Source organism: Physeter macrocephalus, chromosome 12 (assembly GCF_002837175.3).
Source record: "Physeter macrocephalus isolate SW-GA chromosome 12, ASM283717v5, whole genome shotgun sequence".
NCBI lineage: Eukaryota > Metazoa > Chordata > Mammalia > Artiodactyla > Physeteridae > Physeter > Physeter macrocephalus.
Genome location: NC_041225.1, coordinates 26,502,386 through 26,524,158, shown reverse-complemented (window position 1 = coordinate 26,524,158; position 21,773 = coordinate 26,502,386). Strand labels below are relative to the sequence as shown.

The 21,773-nt window shown below is 53.2% G+C and overlaps 1 protein-coding gene across 3 annotated transcripts in view; it reads left to right on the top strand.

Annotated features, from left to right (window-relative positions):
• The window catches only part of MYT1L (myelin transcription factor 1 like), a 152,714-nt gene that overhangs the window by 58,214 nt on the left and 72,727 nt on the right, over positions 1–21,773 (top strand). For 2 of the 3 annotated variants that reach the window (XM_024118872.1, XM_024118871.1), the window contains exons 6-12: positions 1,428–1,562; positions 5,723–5,813; positions 7,437–7,544; positions 11,100–11,311; positions 11,602–11,604; positions 18,256–18,506; positions 20,702–20,938. In XM_024118872.1, the coding sequence (XP_023974640.1) occupies positions 1,428–1,562; positions 5,723–5,813; positions 7,437–7,544; positions 11,100–11,311; positions 11,602–11,604; positions 18,256–18,506; positions 20,702–20,938 (1,037 nt within the window). The remainder of the gene's footprint in view (positions 1–1,427; positions 1,563–5,722; positions 5,814–7,436; positions 7,545–11,099; positions 11,312–11,601; positions 11,605–18,255; positions 18,507–20,701; positions 20,939–21,773) is intronic. The other variant, XM_024118873.1, reaches the window with a different exon arrangement.

The following is a 21,773-nucleotide window of genomic DNA, read 5'->3' as shown; positions in this document are numbered from 1 at the left end:
ACAGCATAGGGTTAGATTGGTCTTCAGAGATGATTGTCTATAAATAATGGTAGGAAGCAGCCGACTGTTATATCTAGGACACTACCCTCAACACCATCACTGGTTTAAGAGATTCCAGGACCTTAAAGACACATTTCAGAGAATAGAATGTTAGCTAAAAATAAAAGGAGGGATTTTTATATAAACATAAAAGTCTTTATATATTCCTGTGAGTCCTTTGTGTGTTTCAAGTTCACATGAATGACTTGAGAAAAAAGCCCATAAAAGTTCCAAAATTTTTAAACCAATCTTTTTTCTGGATATAAAATGAATTCTTTGCCAAAAGTAAAACATCTATTTTCCAGTGATCACGATTGGCCTGATTAATGAGATATCACTATAAAAATATTAAAGCCTTAAAGAAATTTTAACTATAGCGTCCCTGGTCCAGACTCCTAGTAACCGCCATCTATCGATCATCTGCGCGCCTGGTTTTGAAAACTGGCTCAAAAATAGTGTTTCACACACGCATGTGACTCTTTGGTCTGGGTTTTTTGGAGTTATCTTCCGCACATTTATGAGCTGTGGTCAGTTCTGGATGTAGAAATAATTTTGTTAGCAGTGTCATTGCATTTCTGGCATCTGCCGTTCGAGTTTTGACCAAATGTCTGCCCTGCTCCACCCCGACTGGTGCTGCAGAGCCCACAGGCTGCCTAGAAGCGTCACCTCTTAGTTTGGTGCATGCACGCACAGCTGTCAGAGGCAGCCTCTGGTTCCAAGTACAGACGAGGAGATCAAATCCAATTATTGCTCCAGCAGCTTCTGAAACATTGAACGCCCATCACCTCTGTCAGGTGGATTTCCACCATTCCGGTCATTTGCTTGCAGTGCCTTCTGAGAGTTCAGCTGGTCTTGAGAAAAGTGCTGAATTGGCGTGTGCTAAGGACAGTGTTGCAGGAGGAGAAGTCTCAGCACCAGTAAAACTGTGCAACCAGCAGCACATGCAGTCAGAGCGCTCAGTAAGAAAGAAGCTCTGCTCAAGAGTGCTTAAATGGCATTATGTTTCCTGGTTGGATGTCACAAAGCAGTTGCTGAAGGATCACGGAAACGTTTTGTTCTCTGAGAAGGTCACTGTCTCATCATTATTTATGTTGATTTCTTTGAGCAACGGCTTATCATGTAACACACGGGAAACAATTAATCAAGAGTTCAGGTAGGGAGAGCCTTTTTTTCTTTAGTATCGAAAGTAAAATATGTTATGATTCATGATTACAGCGTTTAAGGTTAAAACATCACCCCAAACCAAAGAACTACCCACGGATGTCACAGTCTGTCCCCGACACCTGCTTTGTTTCTTTATTGATCAAGGTCTCTTCGGTTGTTAAATTTTCACATTTGTCTTCAGCTGGTAAAAAATTCATTCTATTGACACCTGTTGTCGCTTTTAGATCCCTCGAGAGCAGAAAAGAAAGAGAGCAAGTGCCCCACCCCCGGGTGCGATGGAACGGGCCACGTAACCGGGCTTTATCCGCATCACCGCAGTCTGTCCGGATGCCCGCACAAAGATAGGGTCCCTCCAGAAAGTAAGTCCGTGTTTCACGAGCGCCCTGGAGCGCGCACACCTGTGACTCGTTTCTGCATCCTCCTCGCCTCTGTCATTTCCATCTCTGGTCAGTGCAGCCTGACTTAGGTGTCCCCTCCTTGTCCGGGCGGGCAGCTCAGCCAGGAGCAGGGCTCTACCCCGCCCCGCAGCCTCCAGCATTTCCTCGGCGTGGTCCCCCGTAGACCTGCCCCAGGACCCGGGCTCACCATCCGGTGTTGCCTTCTGCAGCTTGGCCTCCGAGCAGCTGGCCGGGGCTCTGGTCCTTACTTCATTTCTAACTTGCCCTGTGACCCCCAAGCCAGTCACTTCTCTCCTTTTCTCCTCACAAACTGTAGAACTGAATTTAGATAGTCTCTGAGCCATCCATCCCGCACTACACGGCTATGCGTCCCTAAGGAAAATGGCCTCGAGACGTCTTCTGCCCAGTTATCTGAACTCCTCCATTTCCATGAACCAGTACTTACGTGTTACTGCATTTTACTTGTAAAATCTATTTCATGTTGTCCCGACACTTCTACACAATAAAATCTTAAGTAAGAGGGTTTAACTTGGGTGGGTTTGGATCTCACACATCCGTTTTAATTAGTTAAGTTCTGAGAATACGCACTTGACCTATGAAGACAACTAAATTTCTTTTAGAACTGAAATGATGTGCCCTTTTCTTGTTCATCTTTCTCTCGGCATATAAAGTATGCCAGCTATTTAGGGAGGGTTAGGATTGATGGCTCAGAAGAAAGGCACATTTTCAGAAATGGCTCTGTGTCAGATCCTGACTTCAAGTCTAAGGTGGTAGGGGTTTTCCTCATTCTGCGAGGCACGGTTTCTGCGGGGGAAAATGTCAGAGCTCGGCTTGTTTGTGACAATGACCAGCTGAGGGGTGATGTTGCTTTCCCATCACAATGGTCGGCTTTGGAAGTACAGAGAAAAGCTTGCAGCTTAGAAAACAGGTTTAGCAGAGCGTTTGCAGGTGACGTATTTGTAGAAGCTATCGTGGCTCCAGGTTTGCAAGTGGCCCCTGGCAACGATAAAGCCATGTTTCTCAGAACCGTCTTGCGGGCCAAGGCGCAGTGTTGCGGCCGCAGCGGATTGGCGAGGGCCCGCGCCCGTGTGTTACATGAGCAGGGCCAGTTCGCTTCACCCACAGCAGCTTCTGCCCCAACAGCCCCTGCGGTCGGGCACCCCGCTGGCTGGCACCCATCTAATCCCAATAAACCCTGCAGGGGGTATTGGCCCTGTTGTCAGATGAGGGACATGAAGGCCAGATGGTCACCGCCTCTCCCGGGAATCAGCACAGCACCCAGCGCCCTGAAGACGCTCAGAGCTTCCTGAGCTGGGCTGAGCAGAGAACTGAGCTCAGGCCTAAGCCCGCCTCTGTCCCAACCCTGAGCTCATCTGTCTCCACGGAGACCTGGGTTTGACGTTTCGAGTTCAGTCTTAACAAGCTGTGTGTCGCGGGGCAGGTGACACGCTCTGTACTTCTTGTCCTCATCTACAAAGAAGGCGTTAGGACCCAAAGCACTAATGTTTGAAGAAGAAAGAGCTCCTTTGTGCACTTTTTCTTTGAGACATCAAAGTAGAGCATCAATTCCTTCTCATCTGAACAATCCTCCTGACTCCATGTTTTCACAAGAAACGTCTAAGTGCAGTCACACGCGGCCTGTGTCCTGACAAGCTGCACCCCGAACCTGCTCACACAGACCCGGTCAGATCACACCTCGCCTCACCTTTGCTCACGTGACGTGGGGACTCAGCTCTGACACCAGTGTTACAAACACCTCCCAGAGCATCCACAGAAAATCGTTTCTAAAGATTTACTCATATGCAATTTTTTTATAGTACCATAAACATGTAAAAGAATTAAAGGACTCCATAGAAGATATGTCTCTCTTTTTCTACTTTTTATTTTTTAGCTTTTTCTGGGCTAGTGTCCCCTGCTCACATTTCTGTCCACTTGAATTCCACAAAGTAGCCTGCACCCAGTTTGAAACACACTGTGTTCGATACACAGAGGACACACCATGGACGAGACACAGCTCTGGCCTCCCCCCGGAACTCCCGACCCAGCCGAGGAGGGGGCGTGAGACAGCATGGCCACAGCGTGACCGAGCTCCGGCCCCTGCTGTGGGCATCAGGGACCGTGGCCTCCCGCAGACTTCACTGGGGCGACGCTTGTGCCGGTCCTGCGTGAGAGAGGAAACCCACGGCATTTTCTAAAAGCCGTCGTCACGGTCCACGCGGGAGACCAGGGCAGAAAGGAGGCAGTGGCAGACGGACAGATTCAAGGAACACCCCCGAGACAGGCTGGCAGGACAGGCCATGAGAAGGAGAAAGGGAGGGAGATTGAGAAGACGTCTAGGAGTCTCCCTGGTCCATGGCAAGGGCGATAAACCGGTCATCAAGCCAGGGCCACGTCTAATAGGGGAACGACTGCTTGGATTTTCCCGACTGAAGCTGAAGTTGTGCGTGATATTCCCGCAGGGTGCCGGAGGGCCAGCCTGGACACCTGGAGAAGGCCAGGCACACAGGTGGCCCTGTCTGTCCTCCGCAGCGTTAGTAGAAACGGGATGAGACTGCCTAGAGAGGAGACCTCGACGGAGGCTGAACAGCAGCCCAGATCGGGGAAGGCACAGAGGGCGGCGGGTTTGCCGGGAAAAGCTGGCAGCTGACACCTGAGAGAGAGGCGTGAGCCGCAGGGGAAGCTGGAAGCGTGTAGGCGCAGAGCAGCACAGATCCCGTCCCAGGGCCGGCCAGGGTGAGGACCGGGTGGGAGTCGGCAGGCCAGGGCTGTCCCCACCGCAGGCGAGCACGGAAGGCGCGTGCCGTCCCGGGGGAGCCTTAATAGTGGAAGAGTCTAGCGTAAAAGAAAGGGAACGATGTATGTCAATTTGAGGGGAGGGTTGTGTGGTGTGATAAGAAGACGATAGGGCGTCAGGAAAGGATGGGGAAGGGAGGGTCATTCCCTGAAGGACGGGGAGGAGGGGGGGCAGGTCAGAGCGCAGACTGGGGAGGGGAGGGCGGGTCCCCCGGAGAGGAGGCCCCAAAGCCCGCTCCAGCCGGGTCCCAGCCCAGAGCGAGCCCCGGATCAGCTCCCCACAGATGGGGCGTGGGCCACGCGGCTGTGACAGCTGAAAAGATGAAACCAAAATCGACCCGGCCAGGGCTGAGGAGAGCAGGTGTAAGGGCCACATGGGGAGGAAACAGGAGCGGGATTTCAGGGGAAAGAGGGAGGCTGTTCTGGAGACGAGAGAAACTGTAGGAGATAAGAATTACGAAACGAGCTCAGGCAGATCATGGCCACCTGGTGCCAGGTGACCCCCACCGCAGGGAAGGCCCAGCAGCCTCGCTGCAGCCTGTGCTGTGGAGCTCGCAGACCGCTGGGCTGGGGCCCGTGGTGGGGGTCGGCTCTCTCGACCCGGCAGCACTGCTCACCCCCCAGCCATCCCCACGGTCCGGAGCAGCGAGTGGCCACTGAGGACCAGAAAGGGAAAGACGGGAGACAGGCCAGGCCCGTGACCATGGCGGGGAAATTTGAATGCGGTCTCCGGGCAGTGGGCAGTGGCTTCCCTGCCCTACGGACCACACCTTCCGTCCCCCACCCGCTCTTACGTGGGGGCCCGCAGAGTACTTCCTCCCTCCCTCCCTCATAGAATAAATAAGAAGGTACCCAGTTCCTAGATGGAAAGTCATCATCGCATTATCTTCATTTAAAAATCAGGTGTGGGCTGTCTGTTTGCCCATGACCACCACACCTTCCTAATACCGCGTGCTTCCAAAGCAGAGGCATGTTTTTAAAACCACCGATCGACGTGCTGGTACGTGGCTGATCACTGTTCCGTGCTGACGGCTGGGAGTTCCACGGGGAGGCCCTCGCTTTCCTAGCCCACTGGGGGCAGTTCCGTGCTCCCGTCCCCCGAGTCCCCAGCTCCCGCCCAGCGCACCCCGCTTTGCATGCCAGAGTCAGGTGGAGACGACCTTCCTCTTCTCCCTCCATGTGTTTCCCTGCCCATGTCCATCACAGACGTGTGTAGGACTGTCTGTTGTGAACTAACCCAGCCTTTGTTAAAATGATTGCATATTCTTGTGTTGGGACCATTTCTGTGTTTTAACGCTGGGCTGTTTTCTCTGCCTCTCCTTGTCAAGTTCTTGCCATGCATGAAAATGTTCTCAAGTGTCCTACTCCGGGCTGCACAGGGCGAGGGCATGTAAATAGCAACAGGAACTCGCACAGAAGGTAAGCAGAGCTCCTGCGTTCTGGGCTGCAGGGGGGCAGATCCCCGGCAGCTGTGTTCCCACGCCCTCCGGAGGGGCGCGGCCCCTGCACGACCTGCCCCAGGGGACAGGAGACCTGGGGACTTCTCTCAGGGAGCCAGGGAGCGGGGAGAGCCGAGCTGAGCCGGGATCTAAGGATCCCTCGTTTGCAGACTGGAATTTCTCAGCTGTCTCCGCCCACTTTGCTGTGATGGGGTGACCGTCCCCCGGCAGGTGTCCTTCCTTGAGGTCAGATCCCAGGCGGAACCATAACCGTCTGCAGCGGCTCCAAGGAAGGCGGTAAAAGCTCCGTTACCTTCCAGGGATCGAAAGGGCCCTTCCTGTCTGCCTCAGACAGGTCGGCGACTAGAGACCACGAGGCTGAGCCGTGTGTGACCCCAGCCGGCCGCCCCCGTGACCCCCCGCTGAAACACTGGTCATCAACGTGGGCGGCACCAAAGTGCTGGCAGGGGTGCAAAGGTGCTGGTGGGAGAGCGCACCGCAGGAAGGGCGGCTAAGGAGATAGGCCCTTCCTCCCTGGGCTATGGCTGCAATTACACGCACTCAGAGTCACACTTTTGCTCTGGACAAATTCCAGTTCCCTTTTCCTATCTTATTCTGACTTTCGCTAAGTTACTTCTAATACTCGGTTCCAATCAGTTCCCTTTTTTTTCCAGTGGCCTGAAAGCGATTCTGTCAAATTTTTCTTTAACCGCCTATAGTTTCAGCTTCACAAAGTCGCATGAAAGTGTATCTAAACGGAGGAAACTGTTATAAGTTTCACTGTGATTTTTGCTTCTCCGGTAAATTTGGTTGCTTGTGTTAAATTTGTAATGAATGAGGTCGCCAACCTGCGCCCTTCAGAGATGTTCCCGGGCGTCCTCTGGAGAAGGGGGACATGACGGATGGGTTGGCAAGCCTCCTCCTGAGCCCTGTTCACGGGGTTTGCAGCGTCAGCTCGTCCATCATACGTCCACAGAGCCACACAGTTTCCAGGCGCTGTGCGTGTGTGGATTAAGCCTCTGCGCCGTGTGCAGAGACACATACAGATACACAAACAGCAGACGCCAGGGTTTCATGAAGAATCAGCTTAAACGCCAAAGAGCACATCTGTTGTCTCTTCCCGTAAATATTTAGTGACAGAAAGCATTTTCCTGCAGCCTCGAGATTATTCTGTTTCCCTCCCCGTTCCATGTCGCTTCCTGGGGAGGACGTAGACCGGCTGGTCACGCTGCCTCCCCCGTGCTGGGGTCAGCAGCTGCCGGAGAGCCCTGTTCTCTGGCGTTTCAGAAACCCATCCTACCCAAGCGGTCAATTCCTCAGCTCCAGAAACCGCAAGCGTCCCAGAACGGCAGCGGTGTCTAAAATCTCATGTTCCCTTGAACGATACAGCCTTTGTGTTGCTGTCGTTGGAAGGGACCGTGTGTCCTGCACACACGGCGCGGCCATCGGCATGGTGTGCTGGAGGCCAGGGGCAAACACCGCGATGTCCCCTGACAGGCTTGGAGCCTGGTGCCGCCCAAGGAAGCGGGGCGGCGGGGGGAGGCGATGGGGCTGCTGTCCGAGTGCCTCGGAGGAGACGCTCAGACCCCTCCTGTCATTGCAGCCTCTCCGGATGCCCTATTGCCGCAGCGGAGAAATTGGCAAAGGCCCAAGAAAAGCACCAGAGCTGTGACGTGTCCAAGTCCAACCAGGCCTCGGACCGAGTGCTAAGGTACCAGACACACATTCGGGATCCGTCCACGGCCGTCCCCACGGGCCAGGCGCCCGGTGGCTCCACGAGGGGTGGCCGTCCTCAGTGGGAGTGGAGGGGAGCCGGTGCAGCTAGAAGACCCCGCCGGGGTCACGACCCTCGCCTGCGGCTCCATCCTGGGGGCTGTGCGGGGGCAGGGCTCGTCACCCCCGGGTCTCCCTGACCCCGTGTGACCGTTCGCACGAGAGAAGCAGACAGAGCTGTGTCTGGCTTTCTTTCTGGCCCTGATGCTTCACGATTCTGTAAAGGCTGGCTGAAAGGGAGGCTTCGAGAGTTCATGAGGTGCCCCAAGTAGTTTTACCTCGGTTTGGAGGCGAGGGCACCGCTCCAACCTGCGGGGTGGGCTTCGTGTTCTCGAGGACGTCGTGGGTAACAGCATCCCCTCCCCCGCGCGCAGAGAAGCCTCGTCCTCAGATGCTCCCGGCAGGCGGGCGGGATGGTGCCATTATGCCCCCTTGACGAGCGAGGAAACCAGGGCACAGAGGGGTGAGAGGCCCTCCCGGAAACCTCTCGGTCACAGGGGGCGAAGACGGGGACGCTGCAGATGTTACCTGCTCGCCCCCCTGGGGCGGTTAGGATGGTTATCGGGGGGCACGTGGAGGAGGAACGCTCTCTTCCCTCAGCGCTCATTTCTGCGTGTTCCCTTCAAACCCTCATCCACGTGCAAACTGTGACGACCTCTGTGTATCCTGCCTGTTTAGTCAGGGTCACACCAGCAGCTTCCTCGTCTGTGTAAGAATCGTACCTGTCATCCTCATAGCTGCTGGTACCCACTGGGGGAGGCACCACCTGTGCTGGGACTGGGTTCTGGCCCTGAGGCACTTCGTGTGATTCCAACTTTACTCTTAAAAGGAGAGCAGTAAACACACACACACACACACACACACACACACACACGCACAACTTTGCTTCTGTTAAATTATTTCTTTGGGATAAATCACTTGGAAAAAACCACTAGGCAAACGATACGAACCCTTCTTTGGTTTTTTCCTGTATTATTTCCCATCGTTCTGAAAGGAATTTACCACTGTCGTTACCACTTTTTATCTCGCAACAGAAAAGTTAAAATCTTTCTAGAAAATGAGAAATATTTCACTAGACAAAAATAGGAAGATAAAAGCCATCTATGATCCTACCGTTTAGAGGCAAACCCTCGGTAGAGTCTGGGGTGCGCGTTCCTCGAGCTGTTTTTATGCGTGGGCGTTGCCGACCTGACGTGCCCCCGGGGTGCCTGCAACTCACTCATCTTACAGGTGCGCTGACACCAAATACAGCGGCAGGCCCTCCCTGAGGGCCCCTCAGCCCACTCTTGGTTACTGGGAGCTTGACAGCCTCCCCGCCAGGCCCCCCGGCTGTGTGCATTTGAGAAGGAATAGTTACTAACCAAAGGAAAGTTTGAGCAAAGGGAGAGCGAGTTGAGGCTGAGGGGACGTCTGTTAATTTCCCTCCCCCACTGGGGCCAGACCCCCGAGAGCTGGAAAGATCCCCGTGTTCACATCCTTCTGATGCGGGGTGGCCGCGAAGCGCCTAACGCCTGTCCTGGGATCAGGATCAAGCTTACTTTCCACCGAGGAGCTCCGTTGGCCGCTTGACACGGACAAGATACATCTGAAATGGCAAACATCACCTTGTTCAGACAGAGCCTCCGCTCTGATCCCGAGCCTGTACTTCACAGCCTGGGACCCTTTGTTCATGTCATGCAGTGGGAAACCTTCTGTCAAGTGACAACAGAACGGAAGATCGTGGGCCAAGGCTGGCGCAGCTGCAAACAGTTTTCTTCCCGAGCCTCCGGCTGCGTGGTGGGGAAGCAGCATGGGGCCAGGCCCGGAGAGAAAGAAGGACCCCTCCCACCGCAGCGGAGGCGTGGGGCTGGGCTCTGCAGCCTCCGAGGGCTCAGCTCAGGCACTGACGCCCCGGCCGTGAGCCGGGTCTGGAGGACCTGGTGTCCATCCTCGTCACCTTCATATTCCCAGGGACGTCTCCACGCAGGGGACGCTCATGCAAGGCAGTAAGACAGGAAGACAGGAAGGAAGGAAGAAAAAAATAATTTCAACCAACCGTTCAATTACCTAAGATTTTAAGAGTCTTTAGGCAGATTGTCTAACAGGACGCCAAGCCTTAGGTGAGGGCTCCGCGCCAGCCCGAGGCCGCACCCACTCTGCAGCCTCCCAGCTCCGGGCCTCCATCACCTGCTCCGTTTTGTCACCAAGTGTCCCCTCCCGATGCCTCTGTTCCAGCACACGCTCCACTGGAGCTGCCCAAACTCCTGAAGGCTCAGGGGTCGTGCCTTCCCCGGCCCAAGTCCGTTGGCCTTGCCTGCTGGACAAATGGACAAAGTCCCAATCTGGCCCCGCCCAGCCTGTCTCCTGCCGTTCCCCCAGAGATGTTCCCCATTGTTCGACTTCCCTGGCGTGTTTCCTACACCACCCTGGATCGTAACCTTGACAAACGCCACCTTCTCCCTTAAAACTGAACAGAATCTCACGGCCGGGAGTGTCCTCCATCCCCCAGGATTCTCAGAAGCTCGGGCTCCTAAAACAAGATCACATTCCAGGTGGCCTTTGAAGGCAAGGTCTACAGCTTCATTCATTTATGACCTGCCCCCCCGACCCCGGGCCCTGCCCATTGCCTGGCAAAATGCCTCAGATAATAGACGTTTAACTAACTGATCGTTACATCACTTGGTTGATTTGAGAAGAAGTAAATAGGCTAAATTAATGAAATCAAAGTAAATGTGTTGGTAACTTGATAAAGTTGTTAACGTAAGGGGAAGTTTTAGGTAAAGACTCTAAAGGAATCTCTGCACTGCTTTCTGTAAATCTAAAATTATTTCACAAAAAGTTTAAACATTCTGCCTACGAGATAGATGGACACACAGAAGAAACAAGATAGGATATTAATGCATATGTAATTGAGAGTTCTTCCATTTAAATATTTTATTCCAAAGTATAGAAAAATGAATGACTACCAGGTAACAATATTGAGAGTGCATGTTAATATTTGTCAAAATACATCACTACGTGTTCCGTTTTATCGTCCAGCAGGATATGTTTTTATCTAGCGTCATCTCCACGTCCTTAAGAGTATTTCTTTCATTTCCTCGTATTTCGTTAAGGGCGTTTCTTATTAGCTCACTTCACTTGTGTAATGCTTACTCTCTGCCACGCCTGCAAAAGAAAACACAACGGATGTGAGATTCTTTCCCACGTTCACATCTCATATCTTCATCGTACCTCCCCAGACTCTGAAAAGAAAAAGAAAAAAAAGGGCAAAAGGTTAAGTATTTCATTTTCTGTTCTTTTTATTTCCGAAGTTGGCATCTAGGCAGATAGCTGATTTGAGGTTATATCATTACAGCACACTTGGTTTCTTCTCAGGAAAACAGAATTGGGGTTTTAGCGAGAGGTCTGGTTCCTTAACACAGCTAAGCAACAAGGTGCTCTAATTTTAAGACCAGCCATGTCTCATGCGCAGCCATGAGAAAGCCAGCTGTGCACTGTCTCTTTTTGCTTCCAGGCCCATGTGCTTCGTAAAGCAGCTCGAGATCCCTCACTACGGCTACAGAAACAGCGTCCCCACCACCACGCCTCGCTCCAACTTGGCCAAAGAGCTGGAGAAATATTCCAAGACCTCGTTTGAATACAACAGTTACGACAGCCATACTTATGGCAAGCGGGCCATAGCTCCCAAGGTGCAAACCAGGGATATATCCCCCAAAGGATATGATGGTAGGAGGTGCACCCTCTTATACATGAGAGTCACGCTTGCCGTTGATAATGTTGTTATTGTGTATATCCATTTCCTACAAACTGATGGAGCATGGGGGTCACTCGATGGGCAGCAAGGAAAGCACGCCGGCAGCCTAGGCTGGTTCCTTCAGCCCCAGGTGTGGGAGAGCAGGCCCTGGAGGAGGGAGGGCGACGCCCTTCCCCCGTTATCCCCAGAGCAGAGCAACAGGCTGCTGGCGGGACGTAGAGGCGGCCAGCCGTGGGCTCGTCTGCTTCATGCTGCTGCTGAGACGGTGTCCTCATCTTTACTAACTTCCTTTAGTAGATGCCCCAACACAGACGAAACCAGGAGAGCCGGGGGTAGCTGCCCAGAGCTCTTGGATTTCGTGAGCAGCTCTGTGTTCCCTCCCTGTTCTCACGCTGGGATGCACGTTGCATTCATCTGGGGAGACTCTTTAAATTCTCACACCCGGGGCTGCACCCCAGACCAAGTAGCTCAGACTCCCCGGAGGTATTCCCTGTGTGCGGCATTTTTTAAAAGTCAGCCAGTGATTCTAACATGCGGCCAGGGGTGCACAACTCCTGCGGGTCCCACCGGCCTCCTGCCAGTGGGCTCGGACCCAGGTGTGGGCCCTGGGGAGCCCCCTGTCCTGGCTTTGTAACTTTGTCACTGGCCTCACTTGTAGCTGCCACTACGAAAAGAGCACCCATGAAACAGACAAACACTGCGTGCTTCACAGGACAAGATCGTTTATTTTAACTCAGGCGTATGTGAACCCACTGCTGGGGTGTAAACTCTAAACAGAGTAGTTCTCATTTCATCACAGAGCTAACTTGGTAAGTAGCTGAAGCACAGAGGGGAAGACTGCATTTCTGTGATTTTACTTATTTATCTAACCACGCTTCTACTTTAAATTCTAGGGTATATGGACTCAGTTGGCAGATTTGACCAATGGGGGTGGGGGTTGTATGCGTTGGGTGACTCAGGAGGTCTCATCTTGGTGCGCACCAAGACGCACCAGCAGAGGTTAGGAGAGAGGGTTTGAAAGATCCCAGAGCTGCTCTCTGAAAAAGATATCTAATTAAAATCACAGCGCTCAAAAAAAAAAGATACATTTAAATTGAATGCTTGGGGAGTTCCAAAACCTTTTTACAATTCTACATTATTTTAGTCATTCTTTGCCTTAATAACAATTAATTTGTATGGTGAATGAAATGTCACATTTCTTTGCTGTATCTCAGATTGATTACCCTTGCATGTATCAATTCTAAATATACAGGAACAAAGATGGAAGTGGGGAAAGGGAGAGGCTTAGGGTGTAACAGAAAATCATGTGGGTTTTTTGTAATAACAGTTTGCCAATTTCAGGCTTTGTTATAACTTCATTGGTTTGATTGCAAACGATGGACCGAAAGAATTCGAATCCACATATTTAAGGATTGTGCTTGTAGGGTTCCCAGTTCACTGACTTTGTGTAGCGATCTGATGGGCACTTTCGCCAGGTGGTCATTGCTGCATACGTCTTGTCGCTGTTGTCCTGTGAGACCTGATTTCCTTCACCCCATTGTTCTGGCTGGATCTGGGTGAAGCCGTGACCAGGAGGGCACGTGTCTGGTCACGGGGCGCTTCCTCGGCTCTTCCATTTAGGAGCCATGTGATATTAGATACATTAATCTTCCTGGGTGGTAGTTTCCTCAAGAGCAGAGGTAGCGATCGTTCCCCGCGTGCGGGCCGCGTGCGGCTGTCTCGAAGCTCAGCAGACAAGGCTACAGAGGGGAACTCACGCGTGTTACTATCACTGGCATCTGTTCTCACGCCCCGAAAAAACACCTGTTGTTGGAAATGGGCAGAGCCCTGCTCTTCAGGTGACCCGCAAATAAACAAGAACACAGAACAGAAACTTCAATGCTAGATCTTCGAGAAACTAAGAAAAAGGGAAAGTCAGCCTTTACGACAATCTACTGAGAAGAAAACAGACAACTCCATTCCTCTTGCACAAGATCCACAGTCAGAACAACAAGGGAGGTGCCCACTAAGGATGAGATGGGTAGGCTTAGGTTTCTTGGGGGGTGTGAGCTGGGGAGAGCCATCCCGGGCAACAGGCAGTGGCCACCACAGAGTGACCGGTGTCTGCAGTCACCCCCCAGAGGGCTGTCCCCAAGGTTTGCCTCAGGTGCACAGTGCACTGGGCCATTGCTCCCAAAGAAAAGCAGTGAAATGAGCCTCCTGTGGGGCAGGGGAGCATAATGCCTGGGAGGCAGGAGCAGGGCCCGGCCATGCACAGTGGGATAGAAACGCGGGACCCTTGCCTCAGGCTCTGGGCGTCATCCCTCGGCTTCCACCAGCTGTGATCAAAAACACTCAGCAAACCTTGATTTATCCACCTGCATTCTTCCAGACACTCAATAGTTGCTGTCTGTCTGTCTCATCTACCTGTCTATCCACCTGTCTATAGATCTATCCCTCCCTCCCTCCCTCCCTCCCTCCCTCCCTCCATCCATGGCCCCACCTATCTATCCATCATCTCTCTCTTCTTTCTTTCTCTATAACAAGTTTCAAGGAAGAGACTGTGGGTCAAGAGAAGACAGTGAAACACGTACTCAGGTACAGTGAAGTAAGGCGTCCATTCTTCCTGGAGGAATTAGCATGAGCTTTACCAAAGTGGCAAATTTTAAACTTGGTCACGAAGCTTGAGTGGAAATTCCTAGAGGGCAGGAAACCCACAGGAGAGTGGGAGCTGCCAGCAGGCTGGTGAGGCTGAACTTCAGATGCATGAGAGGAGGGACAGGGTGAGCCTGAGGCACTGTGGAGACAGCTTTGGGTCGCCTGCCTCGGGGAGGAGGACACAGACACCGTGTGCAGGAGGTGACGCCCAAGGGAAGCCGGGAGGCCCTTCCCCCCGGGAGCCCCAAGCCGGCATCTCCCCCGCCTCTCCCCCCATGTCTATGTTTTATGGTGAGCTAAGAATGGCCCTTCCACTTTAAAACAGATGGAAAACAACAGAAGAAGGAGAATTAGAATCTCGGCGTTCAGAGCAGTTTTACTGGCGCAGGGTCATATCACCCGTATGGCCGGTGGCTGTTTCCCGGGACAACAGCCGGGTGTGCGGTCCCAGCAGAGACCCCGTGGCCGCCAAGGCTCGACCGCTGCCAGGTCCTTCACAGAAAAATTTTCCGAGCGGGTCTAAGCCATCTCCGCTGTGTCTCTGGGCAATTTATCACCACCCTCAGGCTTTGTTTAAAACCTAGAAGTTCCCAGCCCTGAATGGGCCCCTCTCACGAGCCCCCTCTTGGTTATTCCCAGCTTCTAAATTCTCCTGAGCTCAACACTTCTTGCTCCTCTTTGAAGCCCCCTCTGCTCCCCCAAAGCCTTGTCTCTGCTATGCCCACCGCACCCACCGTTGTCTGCCCTCCCCTGGGCCAGGCCTCATCACCGGGTGGCCCGGGCTGGCCCTCCGGGGGCCCAGGACCCATCCTCTGGGCTGGGCCTCCCGCCCTCCCCCACCTCCTGCCACCAGGCCAGCTTCTCCTGGGAATACCTGCTCTCCCACCCCCGTTCTCCTGCCCCCATGCTCTCCCACATTCACCTCTGCTTCCAGAAGCTTCTCCCACAGCCAGATCTCTCGGACAGACGCCCGCCCGCACTCAGCGGCCTCCTCCCAACCTCCTTAGAGCTGCTTGCGCAGAATGAGGGGCGCAGGCGCACGCGCCTGAGGGTCAGCCCCGAACCCCACAGGCCGGCGCCAGCAGGGCCGACAGGAGAGCGCGGAGAACGCTCAGCCAGCGAGCGCGTGCGAGACCCAACCAAGAACCCGGACTGTGATCAGACGCGAGAAGCCGCGTGAGCAAACTGCCTTCAGAGGTCACCGAACAGGACATTCTCACGAAGAAGCGGCTTTTATTCCGCTTAGGACTCTGCATCTGTATCTCAGTTTCCTTACGGGAGAGCACAGCCATGGACCCACGTAAAGACTAGGAGTCGCTGCTACAAGTTACGCGGCACGGACCCCTGAGTCCAGCCAGGCCTAACGGGGCCAGGCCCCGTCCGGTCGCGCAATTCCTCAGGAGGCGCATCTCTGGGCCGTGTTCGGTTTTGTCTGCTTTTCGTGGAAATTCAGATTGGAAGGACAGAGTTATCTATTCCCTACAGGAAATGTTATTTCAGAAGAAAGTGAGACGCACCCACTTAGTAAGACTCTTACAGGCAGAGTAGATTAATAAGGCGGAAGGTGGTTGTTTTGTTTTTCTCATTTGTCATATTTCATCACTATAAACCCCATGCCGTTCTTCTTTTTCCTGCACGAGAGGGCAGGGTACCTGAAGAGGTATCTCTCAGTACGGTGTGAGGTCGGGAGGACCTCTGATGCTGTAAATGCAGGGGTGTCATTCTAAAGGAAAGCAGTTCCATCGCATGAGTTCAGTGATGTGCTGGTGTCTGCAGGGACAGTAACACATTTTGTCTGCACATTGACTGGAAAAAGTTTTGATTGAAAATAGCTCTGTGAGTGGAAAGAAAAAGAAGGTGCGTTTTGCCTTTGTTAAAGGGTGGGGGGCTTCCTCAGTTCTGGGCAGGAGGTGTGGCAGGAGCAACAAGGGCCTTCCAATGCCCCCCCCGCCGCTCTGCGGCGCCCCCATGGTGTCCACGCAGCAGCCCCAGGAACTGTGACTGGTCATAAAAATTACTGACACTAACGGTTTCGTAAATATCTTACAAACAGGCGACAATTATTAAAACCAAAGACCTTCATTACCCAAGAGACTTGAAGTATAGAGACTCATTTTCTTTTGGAACAAAGTAGTACGTGATTGATGGCCCTTAGTGAAAGGATGCTTGTGAAATGAATGCTGTCCTCACTTTCCTCCTGGGTCGCATGAGCTGACAGGCCCGTCAATAAATTGTCCACAGTTCCGTCACCTGCTAAAATTCTGGACGAGTCCCATCAACTCAGCGTAATCCAGGAGAAGTAGAATCTTTTGATTTAAATGTTTGGTAAAGCAGAGGCACTTTCCAGAACTTTGCTGCAATCTGCTGCGTAGACACACGTGTCCTGTTTACTTTGCTTTAGGAACTGAAATTCCTTCATTTCAAAACAAAACTTTTTCCTTATTTATGTGGACCAGATTTCTTTTACCGACCCAGTGTCTAGCCCTCACTAGGGGAAAAAATCCCTCGTAAGTGTTAGATCATTTCTCCCGCAGCTTTTATATTCCTATTTTTATGACAAAATTGTAAACGATGTAAAGCCGCAAACTTTAGTCAGTTTGGAGGGTCTGTGGAGTGGCCTTGCTGCCCCGGTCGGTTTACAGACCCCAGTGGGCAGGTCCCCCTGCACGCCGCCCCCGGCGCCCCGGTCTCTGCTCAGACGTGAGACCCCCGTCTCCCCCACTGCTCTGGCTGCTGCTTTGCCGTGATACTTTCACGGAGGAGAGAGGAGGGAAGGACAGACACACGGACAGGGTGAGGGCTGGTCCTCAGGGCTCAGCTGACTCTGATTGGCAGAACAGAAGTAACTCCCTCACGAGTTACTCTTCGCGTTGGGCGGGTTTGAGGGTGTGGAAGTGGCCTCCGGGTCCGTGTGAGGGGCAGCGACAAGGCGACAGCTTCCCCGAGGCCACCGTGTGCTCAGAGCATTGCCAAGCCACGTCCTTGATGTCAGGAAAGCTCAGTCTTCCGTCCAAGGCCAAAAGGTATCAATAGTGAAAGCTTAGCTCTTCCATCACTTGTATAGGAATAGGGTGCTTTGGGGCAGTTCTTGGTGGTGCTGTGATGACCAACCGTGATGTCTGTGAGGTTGTGGTCGCTTCCAGACCATACCTGAGTGGGCAGGAAGGAGGTGCTGAGACGCCCGTGCCGCACGAAAGGTGGCTTGCCGGAAGGCTGCCGGTGCTGCAGAAGGGTCTCCTGGCTCCCTGCAGGCTCTCCCCTCAGAGCAATTCCTCCCTCTGCAGGGTCAGGTGAGCTGCTGACCCCTAAGCCAAGGGCATCCTGTGCCTTTAACGACCAGGGCCCATCCTAATCAATCATCCAGCAATCATCTTCCCGTCCTTGTGTCAGAGGAGCCTGTGAACAGCTCTAGAAACCACACTTGCTCTTGAGGGCCTGCTGGACTGTTGGGGAGGCTGGCTGCTCGGAAGGACCCGGGAAGCGAAGCTGGGGCGTGTGGAGGACGGTCGTTCCGCACGAAGGGCGGGGCTGCGGGCGGGCGGCACACGGGCGTCTGCCCGTCCCCGAAGCCCTCCCTGAACGCCGGAGCATTTGCCTTGGCGTATGTGAGTCCGCACGTGTGTGCGGTTCTCTCCCCGTCACCGGCCCTCGCCCCGGGGGGCTCTTTATCGGAATCACAGAGGGAAGGGGTTTCTGCCGTGGTCTCGCCTGCACCCTGACGGGAATGCCACTCCCCGAAGCGCAGGTGCCCGCAGGCCCGCAGAGGCCCTACCTGTTCAGCTGGGTCACCTGCACAGGACAGTGAGCCCCAAATGGCCACTGTGGGCCCTCGCGGCCGGACGGATCATCCGGTCTCTAGCGGGATGAGGGGTCTACAGGGTCCCCGTCACCCCGGCGAGCAGATGAGCGGCCATAAGGGGAGCCTCCCTCCGGCGGTGATCAGGCTGGTGCGGCCAGGCGCTCCCCACATCCTGGTGGCCGCTCCCCGACCCGGAGCGCGCCCTTAATGGTTACGCAGTGGGCCCCCTGCCTCCCGCTTGAGAGCCCTGTGCGCTCTTCCCGCTGGTCCCCAGCTCTGCCCGTCCAAACGTACCGCACGTGAAAAAAGGAAAAAAGGGGGGAAAGCCAGACTTTCTTCGTTCGGGAAACACGGGCCGGCGGGTGCCGCGTCCCCCGGGTACCTGCGCGCCGGCGTGGGCGGCGGGCGGCGCGGGCGGCTCTTCTGTTGCCGTGGCCCCGGGCGGGGGCCCCGAGTCATCCCTGTCCCCTGTCTCCCCAGCGAAGCGGTACTGCAAGGACGCCAGCCCTGGCAGCAGTGCCGCCAGCACCTACGCACCCAGCAGCAGCAACCTGAGCTGCGGTGGCGGCGGCAGCAGCGCCAGCAGCACGTGCAGCAAGAGCAGCTTCGACTACACGCACGACATGGAGGCGGCGCACATGGCGGCCACGGCCATCCTCAACCTGTCCACGCGCTGCCGCGAGATGCCGCAGAACCTGTCCACCAAGCCGCAGGACCTGTGCGCCGCGCGGGTACGGCCCGGGCCGGGGCGGGGCCTCGGCGCGTCCCCACCTCCGCCCCCCGGCCGCGCGGGGTCCTGGGGACGCACCTTGCAGACCAGGAGAAATCGCCAGGTCTTTTAGATTAACGTGTCCATTTGGGACCCTCCTCTTTGGGACCCAGAGTCACTTCTGGAAACAGAAGGACACCACGCCCCCCTGCTGGCGGTTCCGAGAGCTGCCCAGAGAACAGGAAGCTCCAGGAGCCGTGCGCCCTGGACCTTAAGCAGAGGCGGGGCGGGGGGCAGCGCCGCGGTCAGAGGAAACGCAGGACTGCTCCCTCCCGCCCAGCCCTGGGGAACAAAGAAAGCGCAGAAATCCCGTTCCCCACGGGTTCCCAGCCAGGCAATTACAGCCGGCTTCCATTAGTTCAAAACAGCATAGCTGCCAAAACGGCGAGCGATACTTAGGGCGGTTCCTCGTCAAGGGGCTCCGGGCAGGAGAGGGGGCCGTGGCGGCCGCCGCAGCGCGCAGGGCTGCCCGGCGAGACCACTAGGGGGCCGGCGACGCAGGCGGCGCGGGCGCGTCGTGCTCCCGGGCCAGTGAGCGGGCACGCCGGCCCGCGCCTCCTCTCCAGAGCAAAGGGCCCCTCCGTCGCCTCGTGCCGCTGGGCCGCGCGCCTGAGCGCACAGCACTGACCGTAGTTGTTAGCGATAAGTGTAATTTGTGTGAGTGGAGAAAGGTCAGTAATTTTATGCTTTGCAAATGCTTTCTTCTCTATTAGTATTTTTATTCCTAGATTTTGGAGGAGTGTCAGGGGCATGCAGTTTCCGTGGAGATCAGGGCTGCTAAAATGCGAGGCTGGCATGGAGGAGATTCTGTTTAAGGGGGAAAAAAAGACAGTAACCCCTTCCAGTTTTTTTCACTTTGTTAAATTTAAACTAAGACAGACAGAATTAGAATCCAACACGATGAAGGCTAAGTTAGTACGAAAGCTGGAAACCAGGAGTGCACTTTGACAAGAAGAGTTCAGGCAGAATAACATGCTATAATTTATCAAGGTAACAGCCCAAAGGATGGGGTTTTCATTCCAAGCATCTTCCCTCCGCTATTACATTCAGAGGAAAGAGCTGCTAGACATCTGAGTAGGCAGCAGGTTTCACGCCAGCTCTGAAATCAAATTGCTCAAGAGAGTGTAACTCTCTGGGAAAAAAAAAAAAAAAAATGGAGGATCGTCAGGGGTTTTGATTTTTCTTACTCTGTCCTCCATCTGCCCTTTCCTTCTCTCCCTGCTCCTGAGAGGCAGGCTCGAGGAATTCTTGATCTGTTTAAAGCATCATAAAAAACAAAACAAAACAAAAAAACACCCTGTACCTCTCTTCGTTGTTTCTAAAGCTGGTGAACTAAATTGCTTGTTTGCTGAACCGTAGAGCAGCAGGTCAGCCCGTGATCACTGCGGCGGTGGGCGCTGGGGTGTGGTTTTGCACCTCTTCCTGCTTAAAACGGAAAAGTCTCTCTCCGGCATAGGTTTTGCATTAGAAAGTAAATTTTATGTGGGGAGTTTGGTTTGGTTTGGTTTCCTACTCTATACGCCAGAGCCTGTGCCTGACAGGACTCAATAAATATTTGTCCAAAAAATGGAAAAAAAAAAAAAAGAGAAAGTAAATTCTAGTTCCTCTCCTCCAGTCTTCTAAATTCTTGTGTCTTCCTCCACTCCAAGTCTTGGAGTATTAGCGTCAGTGAAACTAAAGGAGAATTTTAAGTATATATACATTTTTAGGTATTTATGCATAATCTGTACACACACATACATTTCTGATCTCTTAAGAGGTCTTTGAACTGGAATAGAATTGAAATTAGGCACTTGTTTTTCTTCTGGCCAGGCTTATTTCTAAAGGCAGAAATGTATTAGGAAGAAAACCTATAGATCTCTGATAGGTAAGTGATAGAGAGATGATAGATAGTCGATAAGAGACAAGAGGGCGAGAGACCGATGGGTGATTAGTAGATAACAGAGAGACGGAAGCGTGCATATGCCTCTGCCAGCCAACTTCCCAGCTGCGCGTGGGGAGCAAGGCAGATGGGGGACCACGTGCGCGCGCCTTGGGCGCTTATGCACGTGAGACTGCAGTGAGCAGTTCCCAGTTTGAACTGTGTCCTGGCGGAAGGCAGGGCTGTGGTCTGGGAGATGGACTCTCATGGTCCCTGTGTCCTCTTCTGTCCCGCAGAACCCTGACATGGAGGTGGATGAGAACGGGACCCTGGACCTGAGCATGAACAAGCAGCGGCCGCGAGAGGGCTGCTGCCCCATCCTGACGCCCCTGGAGCCCATGTCCCCCCAGCAGCAGGCGGTGATGAACAGCCGGTGCTTCCAGCTGAGCGAGGGAGACTGCTGGGAGTTGCCCGTGGACTACACCAAAATGAAGCCCCGGAGGATAGATGAGGATGAGCCCAAAGAGATTACTGTATGTCCTTTTCACCGACTGCCGCCCCTACCCCGTCCACTCAGCATGTGAAGTTGGCACCACTGAGGGAAAATGCCCTTGGCACACGCCTTATCAGAAAATGTCTCTCCTCTTGAAAAATGACCTTTAGCTGACTAGGGCTTAGAAGACATTTTTGGTTGACCCAGGAGAGATTTGGCACTAACACTGATCAGAGTGAAACTAACCATTGCCTCCTTTAAATGATGAATTTTATTTTCTAACAAGTGTGTTTTGTTGCAAACGATTTCTGTAGGAAAATGTGTAAACAGCGTACTAGTTCGTTTTTTCTGGGTGATAAATTGATAGAATGCAGGGTTTTCCTTGCAGGTAGGGAATTATAATGAGACTCTTAAATACTTAAAATGATTAATTCTGTGCGGTTAATTAGCTGGCTCATTGAAACAAAGGACAGGGATCTGTTCTCTAAGAAACCTAAAATACGCAGAAGAGCCTACCTACCCCAGCCTAGAACAAATCATTTTAGTACAGTCACCTAAATCTTTGTTGACTATAATATTACCAAAACACCTATGTCAAGAACATATGTTTGAAGTAGTTACAATTTTCAAATTCAGATCATTAAAATAGTTATCCTTTAGGCTAAGAAAATAAATGAAAAAAATGTTCTTTATTTGACTGACTTTTCCTCCAGTGTTCAACTCTGAAAATTAGGACATCTTCTTTATTCTCTGAAAAATGAAAATTCTTTTTGAACACAATAGGGAGACCACCATCCAAGCAATAGCATCTTACAGAAACAGGGAGGTGGAGAAAAGGGAAACATTAGCTATTTGTAGGAATTGGCAGGGAAGGC